Here is a 23,325-nt window from a genome sequence, read left to right on the forward strand (position 1 = left end):
AACATGAAGCAGTTTTCTAATCAATTTAAACTTCACAACTAGCTTAGTGACGATCTTACTGTTTATTATTAATCAATTCACAATACGAGGCAATTTATTTACTACTAAGTATACAGCATATTCAATTTGAGTACACTGTTGATCATTACTAGTAAACATTGGTCGAATTCAGCCATAAATAACACAACGCAGCTGTAACTTGGTATAAGCTATGTATAAAACTATAATTGAAATATATATGTATCAAAAATTAACTAGTAAATATAAACGAGCTCGAGGGTTAGAAACAGAGATCGAAATGAGCCGAGCTTGAGCTCGAGTTCTATGTAAGTTAAACAAGCCGAGCTCACGCTCCGTCTCAGCTCGGCCCGTACTGTTTATTATTAATCAATTCACAATACGAGGCAATGTATTTATATTCAATTGGAGTGCATTGTTATTCATTACTAGTAAGTATCGTCGAATCCAGCCGTATATAATACAACTCAATTGTAATTTCGTAAAGGCTATGAACCTAGGGTTTTAATTTTTCGAATTAAATCTGATAATAATAATAATAATAATAATAATAATAATAATAATAATAATAATAATAATAATAATAATAATAATAATAATAATGAGCTATGGTGCAACGGAGATCGTAAACTGACCTGAGAGAAATGATAACGGCGGCGTTGACGGACGGAGTTACCGACGGCACCCAAAATTGAATCGAGGCTATCAGTTCCCGCCACTTTGGACGAACCACCATAAATAGAGTCCAGGCCTGTAAACGAACTTAAAAAGTCTTTCTAAGTTTTAACGGTTTCTAAACTGTCCGTTCGGGTGAAAGTTTTTTTATGTTCGTTAGTTTAATAAACAGATGAATATGAACAAAAAATTTTTGTCGTTTTATTTAATTAAACGAATACACACAAACACTCATTTTGGTCATTTATTTATGTTTTTTAAAATTTTAATAAATATATAAGTAGTTAAGTTATTAAGGGTGAGAGTACCTTGTAGATATGCACAAATCAGGTAGAAACTACAATCCCATAACTAGTTCAGTCTTTCGGGTATGATCAAAAATCAATTACCGGTGATGCATATTACCGGGTAGCGAATTTACCCGGGTAATGAAAAAAAAAACAAACCATGTGTGCTTGGTTAGGATCGGGGGTCGAATTATAAATATTCGGTTTCGAATATTTTTTTGTTTAATTACAAAATTCTACAATATAAATACTGTTGGAAGATAAAACTATATATAAAAGTTGAATTATGTAAATAAGTAAAGTAAAACATAAAAGTTTCTTAAAATATTTGATTTTTATTAAGTGTTTAAGAGAGTTTAAGAATAATCAAGTATATAATCAATCGGTTATCATGCTCACCAACTTCCACTCGGATCCCCCCCCCTCCCCACCCACACAAAAATAAAAAAAAATCTATGCTCCATGAATACACTACTGGTGTGGTTAGATATTAAACCGGAAACAATATAGCGGGGCCTTGTGAGTTTTTTAGTCGGATACTCGATTATTAATTTTGTTTTCACCATTATTCAACTTAGTCGTGCACAAATGGGGTATTTTACGAACCGAAGTCGGATAGAAACCGATTCCAGATTTGGTAAAAAGAGGTCAAGAATTGGGTCGGTAGGAACTGATTCCGGGTATGGTCGGATATTTGATCGAGTTTTTCGGGTTTGATCATACTCAGGTTTTGACCAGGTAGAGATGAAACCGATTCCAACAAGTTCGATCAAGGGTACATTTTTCTGAGGAACCAAAACACGGTCCATACCTGCGGCTGCGGGTCGGGTCCAGAATTGGTTTTTTCCTCTCTCTAGTTCAACAACTGTTTATTGGGCCTTAGGCCCATATAATATTTACTTGTTCTTCCTTTGCCAAGTGCCAACCTGGCTTAATAATATCTTGGGCAAACTTTGGAGTTTGGATAAGAAACTTAAGCACTGCAGTACCTTCAAGTAAGCTTACTCTCGCCATTTTCAGCTTCCAGTCACAGCTTTATGGTCTAATTATGTCATCAGTCGTCTCAGTAAAGCAAACCCATGAAGGGTTTTGTTCATTTCAAAATACCCATTTCAAAAACCATAGAATTAAGCCACCCAATTCCATTGCCGTAAACGCCGGTAAAAAATTGAACCAAAACCCTAATGGTTTCTTGAACCGAAAGATTAATAAAGAATTTGCCATAAAGCCTGAATCTTTTCGCGAATTAAACACCAAAAGAAACTTCGAAGAGTTTGAGAATAATAATCAGTTAAGAAGATTAATCAGAAACGGTGAATTGGAAGAGGGGTTTAAGTATTTAGAACAAATGGTTTACGCAGGCGATATCCCGGATATTATCCCCTGCACGAGTTTAATTCGGGGGTTTTGTCGAACCGGGAAGACCCGTAAGGCCACCCGAGTGATGGAGATACTCGAACAGTCGGGTGCGGTCCCGGATGTTATCACTTACAATGTGTTGATCAGTGGGTATTGTCGAGCGGGTGAAATCGATAAGGCACTCAACGTGTTCGATAAAATGTCGGTTGCTCCGGATGTGGTGACTTACAATACGATTTTGCGTTCGTTGTGTGATAAAGGGAAGCTCGAGGAAGCGATGGTTGTGTTAGCGAGACAGATGCAGAAAGAATGTTACCCGGATGTTATAACGTACACGATTTTGATTGAGGCTGCGTGTAAAACGAGTGGCGTAGGCCAAGCGATGAAGCTTTTGGATGAAATGAAAACGAAAGGGTGTAAACCGGATGTTGTTACGTATAATGTTTTGATTAACGGGTTTTGTAAGGAAGGGAGATTAAACGACGCGATTAAGTTTTTAAACGATATGCCGTCGATGGGATGCCAACCGAACGTGGTGACGCATAATATTATTTTGCGTAGTATGTGTAGCGCGGGTAAATGGATGGACGCTGAGAAATTCGTCGCGTCGATGCTTCAAAAAGGGTGTTTGCCGAGCGTTGTCACGTTTAACATTTTGATTAACTTTTTATGTCGACGAGGGTTGTTAGGTCGCGCGATCGATATCTTGGAAAAAATGCCGAAACACGGGTGCAGCCCGAATTCGTTGAGTTACAACCCGTTGTTGCACGGGTTTTGTAAAGAAAAGAAAATGGACCGCGCGATTGAGTATTTGGAAATCATGGTGGCGCGAGGGTGTTATCCGGATATTGTGACGTATAATACGTTATTAACGGCGTTGTGTAAAGACGGGAAGGTGGATTTTGCGGTTGAGATTTTAAATCATTTATGTTTCGAAGGGTGTTCGCCGGTTTTGATAACGTACAACACGGTGATAGACGGGTTGTCGAAGATTGGAAAAACGAGTAGAGCGATAATGTTGATTGATGAAATGAAGGAAAAGGGGTTGCAGCCGGATATTATTACGTACTCTTCGGTTGTGAGCGGGTTAAGCCGGGAAGGGAAAGTGGAGGATGCCATTCGGTTTTTGAACGAGTTAGAAGGGTTAGGTGTGAGACCGAATGTGTTGACATATAACGCTGTTATGTTGGGGTTGTGTAAGGGCCGGAAGACTGATCGAGCGATTGATTTTTTGGCGGATATGGTTGAGAAGGGGTGTAAGCCGACCGAAGGGACTTATACTATTTTGATCGAAGGTCTGGCTCATGAAGGGTTTGCCGAGGAAGCGTTGGAGCTGTTAAATGAGTTGTGTTCGAGGGGTGTCGTTAAGCGACGGTCTGCTGACCAGGTCGCGGTTAAGCTCTAGGTTTTGTTGAATGAGTTTTGGTTGCTTCTTGTGTTTTATTATTAGTATTGTTATTATTATTATTATTATTATTATTATTATTATTATTATTATTATGTAATTTTGAGCAGGAATGGAGTCAGCCTATAATAGTCATTTACTTTTAAACTAGGTTAATGATCCGTGTACCACACTGGCGAAAAATGTGTCTAATAATTCTCGCCTCAAAACTTGATCTTGATTAAAAATCACACTAGCAAAGACGGGATAGAGTATCACCAAAATTGAATCGAGCCTATGAGTTCCCGACACTTTGGACGAACCACCCTAAATAGGCATGACTTGTAAACGAACCTAAAATTCTATGAACCGTTTTGTGAACTGTTTGGCTGGAAGTTCGTTTGTTTTTGTTAATTTACATTCGTAAACTCTTCGTTTAGGTTTTAAACGAACGAACATGAACACGAAACTTTGTTCGATGATCAATTATATGTACGTGTTCGGTTGAAATAAAATAAAATAAACGAACATGAACATGCACTCGTTCGTGTTTGTTCGCTTCATCTACAAGCCTAACCCTGAATGCTTGAAATTTGTTGTATGCGGGACTTGAAACTAGAAAACGTGTTAGTTTGTGGTGATAGTCACATAATGTTGTCTGACTTTGACCTTTCATTAAGATGTGTGGTTTCACTTACACTCGTGAAGTCATCGTGCATCCAACCTTGTTGTTTGGACCGCTGCATGAACTCGTTGCATAAACGATCTTCCATGTCGTTGCGATAATTTTTAAATAGCTTCTATTAAGTTTCATCTTTACACAAGACACGTATTTTCAGCAGTTACATGTTTATTGGTTAAATTTAGGCTTTATACAAAATAACACCAAATTTCCACCACTTTGAGTGTATTCATATACCATTAATATTTCACAATAATTCAAATTCATTGATTGAATGATGTAGCAAATACAAAATAACACCAAATCTTCAAATGATCAATCCATCTATATATCCTAATGCAAAACAAACACTAATACTAATTCATACATAACTAACAACCAAAAGACATGATGATACATCTTCGAGTATAGTATGTCTGACTTTGACATTTCTTTAAGGTGTGCGGTTTGCCTGTATTCATGAAGTGATCCCAAAATTGTGATGCTTCTGAACAACAGTCGTCATGAAGAACCTTTAAAACAAGCTAACAGAAACCAAACACTCCGAGCCGGAGAAAATATTCAATCCAGGACAGATCCTCCTTCCCGCACCAAATGGTATGAACTTAAAATGTTGACCTTTATAGTCAACTTCAGCTTCCAAAATTCTCTCTGGCATGAAAGCATTCGGGTTGGATCAAACTTTTGGGCCTCGCCCAAACATTACATAGAATTTGCGCAGTTTTAGGGACAATGAAGCCTTCGACTTCGACTTCCATTAAACTTGACATCACCTCCTTGGTTTCCTGTGATGACTTTGAATCATATTGCGAGAAATCCATAGAGAACAACATGTTTGATACAATATTGTTTAGACTTGTGGTAAATGCAACTTCACATATATTCACAGGATTTTCATTCCTATAACATTGACTAACATGGTCAACAAGTTGTTGTACCTGCAAGTATATATTATAATCAGGTGTCAAAATGGCACTAGATATCTACATTTGTATCCATATGTAAGAGACATTCTTGTGTTTGGGTGGGCGGGGGGGAAGCATGCTTGTGTGGACCTTACTGGGGTGTCCCCTCTTGTCGGGCTTAGGGACACCGGGTTTGTTGCTAGGCATGATGTGCTAAAGGCAGAAGCAGGAAAAATTGCTAAGCACGAGAAGGCGTGCGTGGAGAACCAACACGCCTTCATTCCTTTTGCCTTTGACACATTTGGGTCTCTTGCCCCCGATGCAGCTACGTTTCTAAAAAGAGTTCAGCGGGTCGTGCACAGTAACTCATCGACGCCGAAGAACGATAACTTTGTTTTCAGTAGGATCGGTTTTGCCATTCAAAAGGGGTGGCGGCGCAGCTTGTTGTCCGCTTACCTGCCTCTTTATTGTAATTGGATCCTTTTATTTTTAATAGTAAAAACCTGTAAACCTAAAAAAAATAAAAAAAAATAAGGGATAATCAAATGTCATAACTAAAACAATTCAAAAGAGTTGAAAAAAATATGAGGTTGTGAGGTATTTAAATGTATATATTGTTTAATTACTTAAATAGATAGGGATTTTTTCAACAAGTTTGTATTCTTGTTCATATCTGTGCACTGGCAGCTATATATATGCCTATGCTCTTTTTGGAATATTTCATTTAAGATATTATTATAAAGAGACATACTTTCTTCAACCCTTAAATTGTACACATCCTTAATAACATCACATCAAAACGAATTTGTTCTCAAATGATAACATTAATATATGATAATTGAACCGACAAGGCGACAACAGATTCTTAAGCCGTGCATATAGACATAGTAATGGGTCAAATCTCCTCCTTTCTTAATTAGCCTAATGTTTGTCACATTAGTAATTTATTTCTTGAAGGTTCAAGCTAATACTTAATAACTAGCTAAACGTGTCCGGAAAATATATACCTTCTTCGTGAAAGTTTTGAAGACCAAAAATGTCATAGGAACAAAATCAAGTTGAAAAGCTTCTGTATGCACTCGAACACCAAAAATGTTTTGGTGACCACTTGATCTGGAAACAAAAAACTTGACAACTGGTCGAGATCAAAAAACTACGACGCAAGTGTTTTTCACCCCCCCCCCCCCCCCTTCAACTAAATGCATACAATGAAATTAACTATTAATGCAATATGAAGAACCTCTACCGATGAATCATTGTTTTAGACCCGAAATATTCACATTTACTTTATTCCTAACAACACAGCTTTCGTGGCCGGGCATCTTCACAAAAGAAATTTTATTCTGGAGTTCTGGATAATTATGAGCAAATCTTAAACAAACACAATCCGGCCAGTAATGTTCAGATTTCGAGCCGATTCGAGCCGAGCTCATTTAAAATCGAGCTTTTTCGAGCCGAGCTTTTTTCGAGCTATTTTCGAGCGAGTTTCGAGCGAGCCGCGAGCTTTTTGAACACCCCTAGTTAAAACAACTATATGTCTAAACATGTTTCTATACGATTTCATTTTAGTGTGCATTTATGCTTCGGAGTAGATGACAAACGTATATGTCGATAAAATAGTATTGCGTCATGGAGTATCGGTTTCTATCGTGTTAAACCGGGACCCAGATTCACCTCATTGCCATGGAGAGAATAAAAGTTTGAATCATGGGTTTCTCAACAACCTCATCCTTACATAAATTAGCCAAGCCCTTAACTGTTTTTTACGTAATAATGTAAATTTATCAGTTTTCGACTGCAATACATTTTGAGCCCCCTCCCCACACATATCTTAGTTCGAGCTTTTTGTTCAATTAAGGTGGGAAAAACCCATTTTTTTTAATTCCAAGAATAACCCCTTCAACTCTATTGCCACGCTTAAATTGTGCCATAGTTTCATCGCCATGATGACCTTAAAAACACAAAGTTTGGTTCGTTTCAAGCGTAAGGGCGGAAGAACTACTTTGCATTGGTATGAAATTATTACTAATAATTCCTTTTCTTGCAACATACCAACCTTGTAACCACATTCCCTTAATTAATATAAAAAAGAATAGACGGTACCAGTTTGGGCTAAAGCTAACATTGTTTTTCTTATGGCTACATGGATTTAAAAATGAAAAAATTAATACATATTTTTATGTCCGTTTAGTAACTTATGTTAGTCAAAATTAACAACACTTGTAGTTAACTAGTGGTCAATGTGCAGTCAACAAAGTTACAAGGGTTAATCTGTCATTTCTGAAAGATGTTTTAAGCAGTTGGGACAGACGTGACATGATGATGGAACTTGAAGGACTAGTTATGTCAAATACTAAACTGAGTTTGTTATAGGCTCGGTAACTGAATTTTGTTTATCTTCAACTATTCAACCCAAAGCCCTAACTATCCTAAGCGTTATTTGTGTTCGTGCTCGTTTACGTTCGTTTGTTAAAAATCTGATGAACAGTTGCCGAACATAGATGAACAGTTCACCAACGTCACCACCATACCACCACCGCCACCATTGTCGTCGTCGCCGCCACGGCGCCACCATCGCCATTAAAATTATTATTATTATTATTCGTACGTTTTTAATTTTGAGATATGAGTATTTTTATCATTTCTATTTCTTTCATATGTTTTTTTGTTAACTTTTTTCATTGCTATCAAACAACATAAAATAATAATTAATGTCATTCTTATAGTTTAACCAAACATGACAATAGAACAATATTGAGTCATTTTATTCCATTATCAATTCTATTTCTTCTTTCATTCAATTACCCCCAACTAAACATACCTAAGTAATACGCTTTAAAAACAATTTCAAGTTTCAGGTGAAAAGCATCCCTTAAAATAGGGGTGTACATATAACCGAATTAACTAACTGAACCAAAAGTTATGATTCGGTTCTGATTATGGTAAACGACATAACCGAACCAAATGATGATGATCTTGTATTTGTTGGTACGGAACGAGTTTGTTGTGGTTGAAAAACCGACCGATTAAACCAAATCGTGGGCGTGTATAGTGTTAAACTAGTCATAGGTATTAACCGGTTAAATAATGCAACCAGAAGGTTTAAGTTTTCATATGAACTACTTAAACAAGTAAGTTTGTTTCCTTTATGCAGCATGCATTTACATATAAGTACGTGGATTAAAAATTTTGAAATTGTTTTCTTTTTTTCACTCTTTTTTGCAGCATGATTTACCTTGAGGGAACAAAGGATGGTGTAGAGTTGGAAATTTGGTAATCTTTGACTTTTTCTTAGTCAATGATGCATTTACTAGCTTTGATGGCATATAAATCATCATGAGGTTAGATTTAGGGTGTGCAACAAACCGAAAAAAACCATTTCAAAACCGAAAAAACCGAAAAATTCAAACCGAAAAAGCCGAACAGAAACAAAAATCGATGGTTTGGTTTTATGTTTTTGTAAAAACCGAACTAACGGTTTGGTTTTGGTTTTCCATGTAATAACAACCGGAAAAACCGAACCAAACCGAATTCCTAAATTTAAAATTTTTAATTTTTTATTTTAAGTAATTTATAAGAATTTAATAAATATGTAACTCAAATATTTTTGATGAAATATATAATAGTCAATTAGTTAATAATAAATAAAATTATTTATACCTAAATTCTTTATTTTTTGCTAAACTTTTTTTCGGCCTCAAATTTCCAAGCTTAAATGGCAAAAAACAAAAAAACCCAACCGAAAAAACAGAAACCAAACGGTTTCAAAAAATCCAAAAACCGAAGTTTTGATTTTCGGTTTGGTTTTAGCCTAAAACCGCACCGAACCGCACCACGCACACCCCTAGTTAGATTTCTCTGGAAGGGTAATTTGGGAATTTTGGACAGTCAAATTTTGCAAAGTAATTTGGTTAGTTTAGATTCCTTAAGCAGATTTAACTTTTTGTTGGTCAAAATGGATTTGAGATAAATAAAATTATGTAGAGTTTAGACCATATCATCTTCCTCTAGAACGGGTACCGTTATAAAGCTTATGATCGAGTTCGCTTGGTTTAAAAATCAACCACTTTTATATCTGATGTAGAAGAACCTGATAAATGATGATGGTCAAGGCGAAACTATGTCGCCTTCCTCAAGAACTTCGCCATAGGACTATAGGAGTTGCTGCTAGTTTCGTGCTTCTGTTTGCGGGTCCCGCAATTGCTCGCTCGTGCTTGGTGGCAAAGCTGAAAACTGCAGGGTCATTTCTTTTATGTACCGGGTTGGTACCACACCCACCTGATTGAGCAATTTACAGGAGGTGGCATTCCAACCGGTTGAACAGGTTAAGCACTCAGTTAATGTTTCGTAAGAATAGAAAATATAGCTAGCGAGCACAGAATGTTAGCCCTCTAAAAAAGACGAAACTATCCTAAGCGTTATTCTGTTGTTACATGTGTTGGAACGAGTCTTGTCTCAAACAGATAAGCAAGTTCTCTTTCTAGCTATATCATGTGTAATCGCTACGGTTAATGCCATTCATCAAAAGCTTAAACGGGTCAAAGTCGTCATTTTAATAACATGTTTAACCATCTCTAGATATGGTTTGTTGAAGCAGGGGTTGGTTTTATGCAGCTTAGAGTGTCGGGTACCGAGACATGAAACCCGAGAGGGAATCCAAAACAAAAAACACAAACAAACAAACAAACATTCAATCAAAGTCGGTCATTCATTCATTTTGTGATAATTAACATAAACCTATCGATACCAAAAGGAAAGGGAGAGACCTTAACAGTACATCAAAAACTAACTAAACACAACCAAAGCAAAAGCCAACAGAAAACACAAATAATATTTGCTTCACCAAATTACTTATAACATCATCTTCCACCAGCATCACTCTTCATCATTTTTTTTCTTTCTTTCTCCGCTTTTTGTTCTAAATACCTCGCATAATCTTCCGGAAAGTCCAACTGATTACGTTCAAGAAATTCTTCATAGGTTTCTATTTTCTCCTCCGTCTCTAACATTGTTTTAAGTGAAAAATAAGGTATAAAACATCAGTCCAGAGTGTTAGTCAGATTCATGTATTCATGGTATGATTTGAGACAGAACTTTAACATACTCGTACCGAACCGGTACTGTTCGGTTCAGGTTCTCAGTGCTTATATTCTCACACATTCAGACATGTTGTATAATTAAGCAGTTAATGTCACAACCAAAACAATCCTAAACCATTAATCGAAAGTCGTTAAATCGTGCAGCGTAAACGTAAAACATAAACATATCTTGCTTAAAGTCTATAACATTAATAATATAGAAACTGTTAATGTCACAACCAAAACAGTCTTCAAACATTAATCGAAAATCTTTAATTGTGCAACGTAAACATAAACTTAAACATAAATAGAAACTGCTTAAAGTCTAAAACATATTAATAATATAGAAACTGCAAGTGAGGGTTTAAAAAAACCTCAACCAATGTGGTGGAACTGAAACGCGTTTTCGTATGGTTATTTGAAAAGCTGAATGAGGGGATCCGTAGTTGGCTGTTGGTTAGCCTGCAAGTAATCTTGAGCATTGAGGTGTGAATTGTGGTGAGCGGCCTGCAGCCAGTGTTGAGCCATGGTGGGACCGGTTGAGTGTATGTGGCCGAGCTCGTATGGACCCCAGGTGTTGTTTGGCAGAAGAGAGCGAGCACGTCGAATGTCGACTGCATCTATATTAAAAAAAAGTTGTGAAATTTGTATTTGATGATTTGGCATTAGTTGTTGCTAAATGTTACAAAATTAGTGTTTAATTTATTTAAGTCATGAGGGTAATATACAATTGTGCTTCATAGGGGTGGTAACTGTTGACACGACCCGGACCCCACACGAATAATATTATGGGTCAGGTTTGGGTTGCATATTTTTTAAAAATCACTAACACGACATCTCGTTTGTCGCTTTAGTGTATGTATACACGTATATGCCACGTAAAATCCGACTTAAATTTATTAATTATTTATTTAAAAAACAATTATTTCTAAACAAATCATTTTTGCTAAACTTGTAAATAAAATTCATTAATAAAGAAAGTGTAAGACTTTGTTTTCTGTATAACATACAATTGTGCATAGGGGCGGAAATTGTTGATACGACCCAAGCCTGACACGAATAATAATTTGTGTCAGGTTTGGGTTGCACATTTCAACCTGCCAACCCAACATGATTGACACCCCTGATTATGCAACTACATGAAAATATAAATAAACTTTACATGTTTTCCGGTTTATGCAACTAAAATCATGTATTTTTAGGTTATTTTTTGAGTTAAAACTGCATTAATATGAAATTATATTGTAATCAATTTTTGACATTTTTAACCCAATCTGATATGAGAAAAAAATTAGTTTTTAAAATATTGGTTCAAACCCCACACAATGTGTAAATATTTTTAGTCATTCAAAAATAAAATAAAAATTATAAGGACTGTTGGTTTTATGAGGCTATTATGTTTACTGTTAGATGTTACTAAGTTATTAAGTTAAGTTTTGTGTATTTGGTTGCTAGAAAACTGTTATATATTTTGATACCTTGTTTTAAGCTTGTATTGTGGACATTTTTTTTTGTTGTTTGAACATACCTTGTATTCTATTTGGCATTTGTATAAAGGCATAATAAAGCCCAAACCAGAACCAAACCGGTAGTAACGGTTCGGTTTTAGTTAATAAACAGTTTGGTTTTGGTTTGACCAAAAAACCAGCAAAATCGGACTGTGAACTCCCCAACCCAATGTAAGACATAAATCATTTGTTAATTAATTATCAATTAATTTACTTAATACACCTACAAAACTTAACCGATGAGGGTATCAAAACTTACATTTTGAAGCTTAGAAATACTTCATAGTTGTAACTTTCCATCCTTTCTCTTGGTTATTAACCTGACACAAAAAACAAAAATAAAAAAATAAATAACTCAATAAGGTTACATACAAAATGGCTAAGTCATAATACACATGACCGTAGTGGGGTATGAAATTTCATTGTAAATATCTAATCAACAAAGTTACATTTTAATTCTCGTTTATTTATTTACTAGATCTACATGGTTACTTTAATGTTTTATGTAAAACAAGTTTGTTAGTTTATTATTTGACATGTAAATCTTTAGATCTACTAGTTGGGTGATGATTTAGTGCAAACATAAACATACTTACTTACTTAGTGTGGGTTTATGCCTAGGATGAAAGAAAACAAGAAGAAGATGACGTTGAGTTTTATCATCCACTTCACTCTTAAAACTTGTATGTTCGGGTTTGTTGATGGGTGTTGTTGGGGTGGTGGTTTACATTAGGATCGTGGCATCTTTCTTTAAGGGTGTAAACAAGTTGAGCCTCTCACAAGCTACTCGAGATCGTCTCACTAAAAAATTTGATCGAACCAAGCTTAATCAAGTACGAGCCTAAATGTATGCTTGTTTATTAAACGAGCTCGAGCTTCACGTATCAAGCTTGAGCCGGCTCACAAGCCTAAATAAACTTATCATTTATATATTTTTGTAAAATATATATTTAATCATTATTAATTAATACACATAACGTTATGAAAATTAAATAAAAATAACTAAAATAATATATGCTTATATTTAAAATTATAATTTGAAAAAATATAAAAAAAATAGTTATAAATATATATATAAAATAGTTGATAAATAGTAATCAGTTGAGTTCGAGCTTGAAGATCTACCCACGAGCCGAACTCGAGCTTTGAAAATAAAGCTCGAAACGAACAACTACTCCTCAAAGATTACCATTCATACCAGTAAGTATGATTAACTATCTCCTCAAAGATTACCATTCATACATGTAAGCATGATTAACTATGATGCTCATGCTCATGCTCATGCTCATGATTAGGATTCTTATTTTAACCCATTGACTCAAGATACAAAGCAATGTTGTTTTTATGTTACTCAAACTCAATCATGAAATTCACTTTCGTTTCCGTAATATTGGATGAATCGGCTTCTCAAAATTGAAACATGCTTATTCAAATTTGTCGATTGAATATTATTATTATTTTTTGTTTATTTTGATTATATTACTATGTTAATAACCTTTAAGGCCATCACTCAACCATATAACTTTTATAGAATGTTTAGAAAATAATAAAAAAAAAACGAATTAATATAACTCATTAAAAGAAGGAAAAAAAAAACGCACGCCGAATAACGCTCAATACATTATAGAATCATATAATTAAAAAATTATGCACAACTCATGTCTCTCTTAATAAACCCTAACTTGGTTGCTTTTATATAATATGTTATATAATTTGTTGTTATTTTCTGTGGTTGAAAAAACGGACCGATTAAACCAAATCACGGCCATGTGTGGTGTTAAACTAGTCACGGGAATTAACCGGTTAAGTAATGCAACCAGAAGGTTTGAGTTTTCATATGAACTACTTAAACAAGTTAGGGGTGTTTGGCTAAGCCTTTTGTTTTTGCTTTTTTACTTTTGGAGGGGTAAAATGTCCAAAATGCCCATCCAAAAAGCAAAAAACTTTAATTTGAAGCTTTTGAAGGGGTATTTTGGACATTTTACCCCTCCAAAAGCAAAAAAACAAAAACAAAAAGCTTAGCCAAACACCCCCTTAGTTTGTTTCCTTTTTGCAGCATGCATTTACATATAAGTAGGTGGATTAAAAATTTTAAAATTGTTTTCTATTTGACTTTTCTTAGTCAATGATGCATTTACTGGCTTTGATGGGCATATAAATCATCATGAGGTTAGATTTCTCAGGAAGGGTAATTTGGGAATTCTGGACAATCAAGTTTTACAAAGTAATCTGGTTAGTTTAGATTCCTTAAGCAGATTTGACTTTTTGTTGGTCAAAATGGATTTGAGATAAATAAAAAATGGTTTAATGCAGGTTAGAGTATCAAGTACCGAGACATGAAACCCGAGAGGGAATCCAAAACAAAAACAATCAAACAAACAAACATTCAATCAAAGTCGGTCATTAATTCATTAAGTGATTGATATTTAACATAATAGACCAAAAGAGCTCTAGAGACCTTAACGGTAAGTACATCAGAAACTAAATAAACACAACTAAGGCTGAGGGGTGTGGGGGGCGCGAGAGGGGGCGCGAGTGGGGGCGCCAGCCAATAATATTGTGACGTGTGGCAGAGAGAGAAAGTTGATAAGATGGGTGTTGGTAGTGGTGCTCGCGCCCCGGGACATGGTGTGGAGGGGCGCGAGAGGGGGCGCGAGCGGTTTTTTTTTTATTATTTTTTAAATGTAGTAAAAAAACGTATTATTAAAAAAACGCAAAAATTATTTAAAAAAACACACATTTTTTTGAAAATTCATATAATAAAAAAAACATACTAAAAATTAAACAAACAATAATATTTAATAATAAAACTAATCTAATACAAGATCCTCTGGTCGCCTCGCCCACAAATGTTCAACCAACTCATGTCGAAGATCCCCGTGTATCTCACGGCTCTTGATATTTGCTATGTTATGAAGTTTTTGTTGATCACTGATTGTGGACGGTTGTGGCGGAATGTCACCTTGGTAGTTTTGGCATATAGCTTTGCCCTCGTCTTCTAACGTCATGTTGTGTAGGATAAGACACGTGTAGACGACGTCCATTATCCTCTCCCGAGTCCAATAACGTATCGGGTTCGCCAGAACATAATATTGTTTTTTTATAGCTCCAAAAGCTCTTTCAATATCTTTTCTAGCAGACTCTTGCTTCTTCGTAAAATACTTCCGTTTGTCGGCGACTGGATCTGTAAAAGCTTGAACTAACACAGCCCATTCGTTGTAAATACCATCGACCAGATAGTACCCGTACTTGAAGAGTTCTTCATTTGCAACAAAAGATTGAGGTGGTTCAACCCCGTCGATAAGGTCGTTGATCAAATGTGACTGATCGATAACATTAAGGTCGTTATTTGACCCAGCAACACCAAAAAAAGCATGCCAAAACCAAAGATCCTGTGACACCGCCGCCTCAAGTATGAGGGTCGGCCCTTCATGATCACCACGGTGGAACTGACCTCGCCAGGCCGTTGGACACATAGCCCATCCAACATGCGTACAATCGATGCTACCTAGCATCCTAGGAAAACCATGTTTTTCTGCGTGCACCTCATATATGCGTTGGATGTCATACGTTGTAGGTTTACGCAGATATCTCCGAGCGTAAGTCGATATGACTCCTACGTACAATATATATTAAAAAATGTAATAAATATTTAATAAAAAGTAAAATTAATGTTTTTTACCTTGGCAGAAAAAATGAAGGGATTCACGTGCAACCCTTTTCGACATCTGTAAATACTCGTCCAAAGCGTCCGACGAGATGCCGTACGCTAGTTGACGGATAGCAGCCGTGCATTTTTGAAGAGGGGTAAAACCGGGAAGACCCCTAGCATCCTCCCTTTGTTGGAAAAAGGGATACCGTGCCTCTAAATCACTCGCTATACGTGTTTGATATGGTAAAAATGGGTTGATTTAGGGGTATTATATAGGATTTTGTAAAGGTTTTTTTAAAAAAGTTTGAAAGAAATGGGTAATATATAGGAAGTGTTGTATAAAAAAATGGGTAAGTTTGGTGTTTTTTGAAGTTGTGTTAAAGTGTTGTATAAAATGGGTAATATATAGGAGTAGAAAATTTTTTTTTTTTAAAAAATTAAGAGCCAACGGCTCAATTTTATCTTTCAAACGGCTCTTTTCACCACCCCCCATGCCCCTCACGCTCAACCTGTCCCGCGAACCCCCTGGCGCCTGCCTCTTTTTCCGCGCTCGCGCCCCTCTCGCGCCCCTCTCGCGCCTCGGTGGTGTGGTGCTCGCGCCCCGGGGCGCGAGTGGCTGTCCTCTTGCGCTCTTTCTCACGCTCCACACCCCTCAGCCTAAAGATAAAATACTAATAATATCCATTTTCTTCACCAAATCACTCTTGATCATTTTTCTTCCTTTGTTCCTCCACCTCTTCCTCATCGAGCTGTTGTTGCCACTTCCGGTCTTCTTCTTTCCAAGCCAACTCCTCTGTCTGGAGTAGACGTTTTCTCAAGGGTGAAAATGACAATGAAGTTGTCATTATCCCCTTTTAATCCACCCCAGGGAAACCTCATCTGCCTATCGCAAACCAGGCCACGCTCAGATCCCACTGTGGATCAGAGGAAATTGATCTTCTTTTATAATAACTGAGACAGAGAGAGAGAGAATATAATACACATTTATTAATTTAATTTAATTTCATTTCTTTTGTTTCTTTCTTTTTATTATCAAATTATTATTAATTTCTCTCATCCACTCTCACATGTCCCAAGCTAACACCCATTTCCATCTCATAAATAAACAATTTGTTAGATTATCAATAATAATAATAATAAACTTTTCATTTTGTTGTTGTTGTTGTTGTTGTCTTGGTCCCTCATAATACAGTAAGTACACAACATCATACGTAAAACCAAAACTGCAAGACTTGGTTTCTCTTGACATTAAGAAGTTTCTAATAAACATATTTGTTAAGTCATACAAAATTTGACACATTATGATATCATATTATAAGGATTGAAGAGACTTTATTAAACATAAATATATATTCCATGATATCACAATCGTAAGTCATGAACAAATTTGGTTGAACTTTACTAAATAAAAAATAATAATATACAACTATTTAAATAAATCAACAAATCTTGTATTTTTAGGTTATTTTTTTAGTTAAAGTTGCATTAATATGAAATTATATTGTGATTGGTTGTAACATTTTTTGACCCAATCCGATACGACTAAAAAACAGTTTTTAAAATATTGTTTCAAACCCCACACAATGTGTAAATATTTTTAGTCATTCAAAAATTAAAAAAAAAATTATAAGGACTGTTGGTTTTATGAGGCTGTTATGATTACATTTAGATGTTATTAAGTTAAGTTTTGTGTAATTGGATGCTAGAAAACTGTTATATATTTTGATACCTTGTTTTAAGCTTGTTTTGTGGACATAATTTGCAGTTTGGACATACCTTGTCTTCTATTTGGCATGTGAATGCATAATAAAGCCCAAACCGGAACCAAACTGTTAGTAACGGTTCGGATTTGGTTTTCAATAATCAAAAAACGTTATTAAACGGTTTGGTTTCGTTTTGACTAAAAAACGTCAAAACCGGGCTGTGAACGCCCAACCCAAGGCAAGACTTAAATCATTTGTTAATCAATTAATTTACTTAATACATCTACAAAACTTAACCGACAAGGGTGGGGATGGCTGAATCAAAACTTACATCTTAAAGCTTAGAAAAACGTCATCGATGTAACTTTCCATCCTTAGAGTTATATTATGCTGAATAGGACGCCATTCAAAGTGTGTTTGACAAATGCGCTTAAACCTCATGCTTGTTGATTAATCAATCTGCAAAACAAATGTAAAGTTAAATTTTTTAACTAGCATCCATTGTATCAATCTGTTTAGTTATTAACCTTAGATGAGTATGCTTTACTTTTTTTAATATATATTATGTGTTAGGTTTAATAAAAGTAAAACTTGCCTATGACTATTAACTTGCTTAAACTGTAGTGAGGTGCAGTGTAGGTATTAAAATTTCCAAGTCTATCTGCTATTTCATTTCATATTAAGAATAAAGCTGATTTATTGCATATCCATTATCATTAGATCTAGTTTATTACTGTTCATTTTTAAAAGGTTCACCTTACACGACACCTCAAAACTTAAACAGTTAAACCAATATAATTTGTTTCTTACTTTTTTTAATATAAATACCCAAACCGTGAAAGTAAACCGAAACCAAACCAAACAGTTAGTAATGGTTTGGTTTGGTTTGGTTTTGTATCATAACGGTTCGGTTTCGGTTATCAATAATAAAAAACCATGTGTGGTTTTATCCAACCGTGTGTGGGGGGGGGGTGGGGGGGGGTTAGAGGTGCAAAAGTCGGGATTTTCAAATACCCGGGTTTTGGTATTGAACTGGGTCGGGGTATGATCGGGTATTGTTAATACCCTGGTTGGGTTCGGGTCTGGGTATCGATTCTAAAAACCATACCCTATGTATTGGGTCGAGTATAGAACCGGATATTCTAAAACCGACTAACAATATTTACAAAAGAAATTCATTAATTTGTAGGCTTTGGTTGGGTGAATTTATGTCACTAGTGTAAAACCTAAAGTAATTTGAATATTACTTTTGCAGGTTTTGGTTGGTGGGTAAATTTAAACATAAGGATACCATGAAAGTACAAACCATTTAAACATCTTTTAATTGTAAATGAAAAACAATAGATATCTGTAGAGAAAAGGCATATCAAACTAAAGTAACTGCGAAATAAGTCTTATGTCCTAAAAACACCTAAATTGTCATTAGTCTATGTCCTAAAAACACCTCAATTGTCATTAGGGCCTTAGAGGTGTGCAAGAAACCAAAAAACCGATTCGAAACCGAAAAATCCAAACAAAAAAAAAACGAACCGAAATAAAAACCAGCAGTTTGGTTTTATATTTTTGTAAAAACCGCACCAATTGTTCGGTTTTGGTTTTGGTTTTGCATGTTAAAAAACCTGAACCGAACCGAATTTCTAAATTTTTGTTTTGTTGTATTTTATGTTAAGTAATTTATAAGAATTTAATAAATATATAACTCAATATTTTTGATCAAATGTGTAACAATCTATTATTTATAATTAACAAATTTATTTATACCAAAATTCATTAATTTTTTGCCAAAAAAAACAAAACCAAACCAAACCAAACCCAAAACAAAAACCAAACCCGAAAAAACCGAGACCGAACGGTTTCAAAAACTTTAAAAACCGAAGTTTTGGTTTTCTGTTTGGTTTTAGCCAAAAACCGCACCGAATTGCACCACGTAAACCCCTAATTGTCATATAAAAAAAGGAAAGAAAATTTCAACACACCTCTAATATAAATACCTTAACAATCACAGTGAGCAGCACATAGAAAAACAGATAAAATTTACACTTTTGAGATGTTTTCAAATACATAGAACTCTGTTATTGTAACATGTTTGCTTATGCCATTCCTACAAGTGTTGATGAATACAGGTCAAAATGGCAAGACGAGTGCTCACTTGCCACCTAAAGTAGGGAAGTGACTCGGGTCTTCAATTTTTGGGGCTTCAGGAGCATAGCTTGATGAACCATGGTTGTAACATCCACCACCACCTCCGCCTCTATTGCCACCACGGCCACGGCCACGCCCTCCAGAAGTGTAGTTCCTTTCACCAGCAGCAGGTTTCAAGAAGTCGTCGATGCTGAGTGACTACAAACACCAAAATAAAAAGTTCAAAATATTATGCCATAAATGTTGCATTACACTATGTAATGAATATTACCTTCTTAGCCTTTTCTTCTTTCTCGGCAATCTCTTTACGCTTATCCTTGTCAGCCCCCTATTAAAGTGAATTCAAACATTCCGGTTAATAGAAAATTAAAATGATGATAGAGTGTAGGTTTAATAATATAAGAATTAACTTATATAATTATCACTCACCAATTTAACAAAAATTTCATCGTTATTCTTCTTGTTGGAGAGCGGCTGCAAGGATGCAAGCTCTTTGTCAACTTCCACCTTCCTTTCTTCAGTCTTAAGTGCCTCTAAAGCTTTCCTCTTTTCCTCAAGAACCTTTTGATACTCTTCAAGAGTCATCTCCTGAATTAAGAAATAACGATCATAGACTTATATAAACATGAAAGTCAACAGCAGGTCAAAAGCCCAAAATGTATCCCGTGCTCCTAATAAAAGTGGATTTACGGATTTACATATTTTAGATTTGTGTTTACCTTATCCTCAGCCTCCTTCTCCTCAGATTCATTTACAGCGTTCTCCTTTTTCTCATCCTTTGGCTCGTCCTCAGCCAACGGCGTATCAGATACAACGGTTTTCTCCCCTCCATTCACAACTTCCTCGGTCTCCCTGTAAAAAAACATTGCAAATATTAGAAACTTACAGAAAATAATAAAATAGGTATTGATGAAACTTTCAAAACAATTACCTAAGACTCTAAGAGTGGCTCAATTTGGTTCATTTTTCTCTCAATGGATAAAATGAAATAAGTTACTTATAGAACTTAAAAAAACTAAACAAAAATGCTTTGACCCGACCACTTTTAACCTATTACCCAAGCCACCCTTTTTCCGACATCTAACTCTGATATTAATATGGGAGTACAAAAAAAAGATACCGAGTAATTTCATCAGCCTGACTTCCCCAGTTCCCGCGACCTGCTCCATCGCGTTTATGTTCATTCCTATACATAAGATAAGTAATTCATATAACTTTAAAAAAAAGAAAGGAATGAGCGATATTTCCAGGCCAGTGATCAAATAATGAAACTAAAGAAAAGAAACCGAATCAAGCAAATTAAAAACAAAAAAGACAAAAAATTACCCATAGCCTGTTCCACTGCGGCGTTCATACGGACGGCGAGGGCGACCTCCATCCTCCGCGTCTCCATTAGCAAATCCACCACGACGACCTCCACGAGGACCACCATAACCTCCACCACCACGTCTCTCGTAACCTTTCCCGCCATTAGACTCTTCAATGACACCTTGATCACCAGATAACCCTCGATTACCATATGGCTGGTCATTGCTGCCTGAGTCTCTATTAAACCCTCCACCACCACGACCCCGCCCAAAACCACGGCCACCACCACGACCTCCACGCACACCTTCATTTCTAGCCTCCTTCACTGCTCAAAAGTAATCCTTTTATATTAAAATACAGAAAAACAAACGACGCAGATGAAAAATCAGCATTGCATATAAAGTTCCTCAACCTAAATAAAATACATACAATCTCTACATTTGACACCAAGGAAAACTTTTAACATTGTACAAAAGCAGTTGATTTACTTTATACTGGCTAAATACACTTGGAAACGTGTAAATCGACTTCATCTTTAACAAGAAAAACGAATAAGGCAAATAGCAAGACATAGAATAGAGATCAACAGCTCCTTCACTCTTAACGTGCCATTATTAAGAAGCTTTGAACTATTTAGTTAATTTGATTATTGGATTCCACATTCATACTGTTATGTCTCAAATAAAGAGAAGACATGTAAAGAGAAGACAGACGACGAATCCTGTTATTGAGATGGTTTGGACATGTAAAGAGAAGACATCAAATTAACTAATTTGATTAGTTAATTTGATTATTGAGATGGTTTGGACATGTAAAGAGAAGACAGACGACGAATCCTGTTAGATCCGTAGAAAACATTACTATAGAGGGGAGGAGGGGTAGAGGACGACCGAAATTGACTTGGGATGAGAGGATTAGGCATGATTTGATAGACCTAAACCTCTCCGAGGACATGGTTGAGGATAGGAATTCGTGGAGAAGTAGAATTAAAGTTAAGGATTTTTAGAGAGAATTGAATACCTTAGGGCTTAGACTTAACTTATTTAGGTCACATACCATAATGGTATTTCCCTTACATATTTTATTATTATTATTATTAGCTTTATATTGCGGTTAAACTGTGACCTTTTTATTAATATTATTATAATTAGTAGTAGTTTTTATATAACTGTTAAACTTTGATTTCCTTTTCTTGCTTCATACACATGTTCTTAGAGCCGAGGGTCTCTCTGGAAGCCACCTCTTTATTCCTTTGGATAGAGGTACGGTGTGCCTACATCCCACCCTCCCCAGACCCTACCTATAGCTCTACTGTCGGTGGGATTTTACTGGGTATGATTGATTGATTGATATGTCTCAAATAACCTTACAAGAAAAATCAAATGCCAGTCAAGCTATAATATAAAATCAAAAGCACAGAGTGTTGCCATGTCTTTCAACTTCACTTTGTTCTTCTTACATTGAATAAATGTCAATACTTTAAACACAATATGAATTACTCAGTCAAAAAGCAGCTCATGCACACCCTTATCTTTAACATAAGTTAAAACCTGGCCCGTATAAACCTAAATCTTACTAGTCCAATATACAGCAACCAATTACACAAAACAGAACCTCAATACTTGCACAAACTATCAGTTCAATCATCCATAATCCAACATTAAACCTATGCAGTCGATATCAACAACATATCACCAGTATATCGGTTATCGGTCCCTTGGTACAATATCAGTCAAAATATCAGTACCGATAGTATCAGCAATATTGGACCAACAATGGACCAATATTTGACCGATTTTACCGATATTAGTGTTTTAAGTCTTTATTATCAATTTTTAATGCTCAATGTTAGTTTTTTAAGTCTTAGTTAGTTCCTACTTGCTACAATTGTTAGTGTTTTATAAGTTGCAAAACGATAATTTGCTAACGGTAGGAGAGTATACTGAATTATTAGTGTTAAATTGCTATACATATAATTATATATAAATTCTGCATGATGTTAAAATTACCGATATCCCACCACGACAACCGATATCTCAAATATCGATCAACCGACACTTTTCTACATTAATCGCTTACTTAATCACAAATCAGCTTCAACATAGCTTAAAACCTAACTACACAAAACAGAGCCTCACTACTTAATAATAACCAGAAAACAGTTACCGGCTTGAGCTGGTGGAAGCGGCTTGGAAGGCAGCTTAGCCGGCTGAGCCGCCGTCTTACCGGCAGCTGGAGCGGCTTGAGCTTTCTTCACCGGCGCAGAAACAATCTTCTGCACAAGCAGTGATGGATCATCGTTATCGTCATCTCCAAGCAAATCGAATGGATTTGCAGTCGCCATATCTGATTCAACTTAGGGTTTTGCAATTGCAATAGATGTATTAACTTAATTGAAGCTTAAATTCGCCATATGTAATCAATTTGATTGAAACCCTAGCCGCAATTGATATTGATAATAAAACCCCCAATTTATTTATTTCTGGTGAATGAATGATAATAATATTAATTAATTGATATTTTTGGGTTTATGTTACAGTTTGAGTCCTGTTGGTTTTAGATATACCATGTTGGCCCCTTGTTTTATATTAAAAAATAAAATGCTCGTCCCCTTTGAGTGTTAA

At 35.6% G+C, this 23,325-nt stretch overlaps 2 protein-coding genes across 2 annotated transcripts; one reads left to right on the plus strand and one right to left on the minus strand.

Moving 5' to 3' along the window:
• Positions 1 to 1,986: 1,986 nt before the first annotated feature.
• LOC143631352 (uncharacterized) lies at positions 1,987 to 3,801 on the plus strand. The gene has a single exon (XM_077100144.1). The coding sequence runs from the start codon at positions 2,029 to 2,031 to the stop codon at positions 3,742 to 3,744; it is 1,716 nt and encodes a 571-aa protein (XP_076956259.1). The 5' UTR covers positions 1,987 to 2,028; the 3' UTR covers positions 3,745 to 3,801.
• A 15,432-nt stretch (positions 3,802 to 19,233) lies between these two features.
• LOC143631353 (RGG repeats nuclear RNA binding protein A-like) lies at positions 19,234 to 23,104 on the minus strand. The gene is made up of 7 exons (XM_077100146.1): positions 22,868 to 23,104; positions 20,720 to 21,026; positions 20,514 to 20,579; positions 20,113 to 20,245; positions 19,823 to 19,981; positions 19,665 to 19,721; positions 19,234 to 19,591 (listed from the first exon to the last, which is right to left on the minus strand). Exons 1-7 carry the CDS (start codon positions 23,043 to 23,045, stop codon positions 19,397 to 19,399), a joined length of 1,095 nt encoding a protein of 364 aa, XP_076956261.1. The 5' UTR covers positions 23,046 to 23,104; the 3' UTR covers positions 19,234 to 19,396.
• Between the last annotated feature and the right edge of the window lie 221 nt (positions 23,105 to 23,325).

Source organism: Bidens hawaiensis, unplaced genomic scaffold (assembly GCF_021521415.1).
Source record: "Bidens hawaiensis isolate Kalapana, Puna unplaced genomic scaffold, B.hawaiensis_p1.1 tig00006061_1, whole genome shotgun sequence".
Classification (NCBI taxonomy): Eukaryota; Viridiplantae; Streptophyta; class Magnoliopsida; order Asterales; family Asteraceae; genus Bidens; species Bidens hawaiensis.

Coding starts and splice junctions, on each gene's coding strand:
- LOC143631352 (XM_077100144.1), top strand. CDS start 2,029: ATGTCATCAGTCGTCTCAGTAAAGCAAACCCATGAAGGGTTTTGTTCA.
- LOC143631353 (XM_077100146.1), bottom strand. CDS start 23,045: ATGGCGACTGCAAATCCATTCGATTTGCTTGGAGATGACGATAACGAT. Junction 20,246..20,513: donor CAGGCTGATGAAATTACTCG/GTATCTTTTTTT, acceptor GTTTTTTTACAG/GGAGACCGAGGAAGTTGTGA. Junction 19,722..19,822: donor ATGAAATTTTTGTTAAATTG/GTGAGTGATAAT, acceptor TCACTTTAATAG/GGGGCTGACAAGGATAAGCG.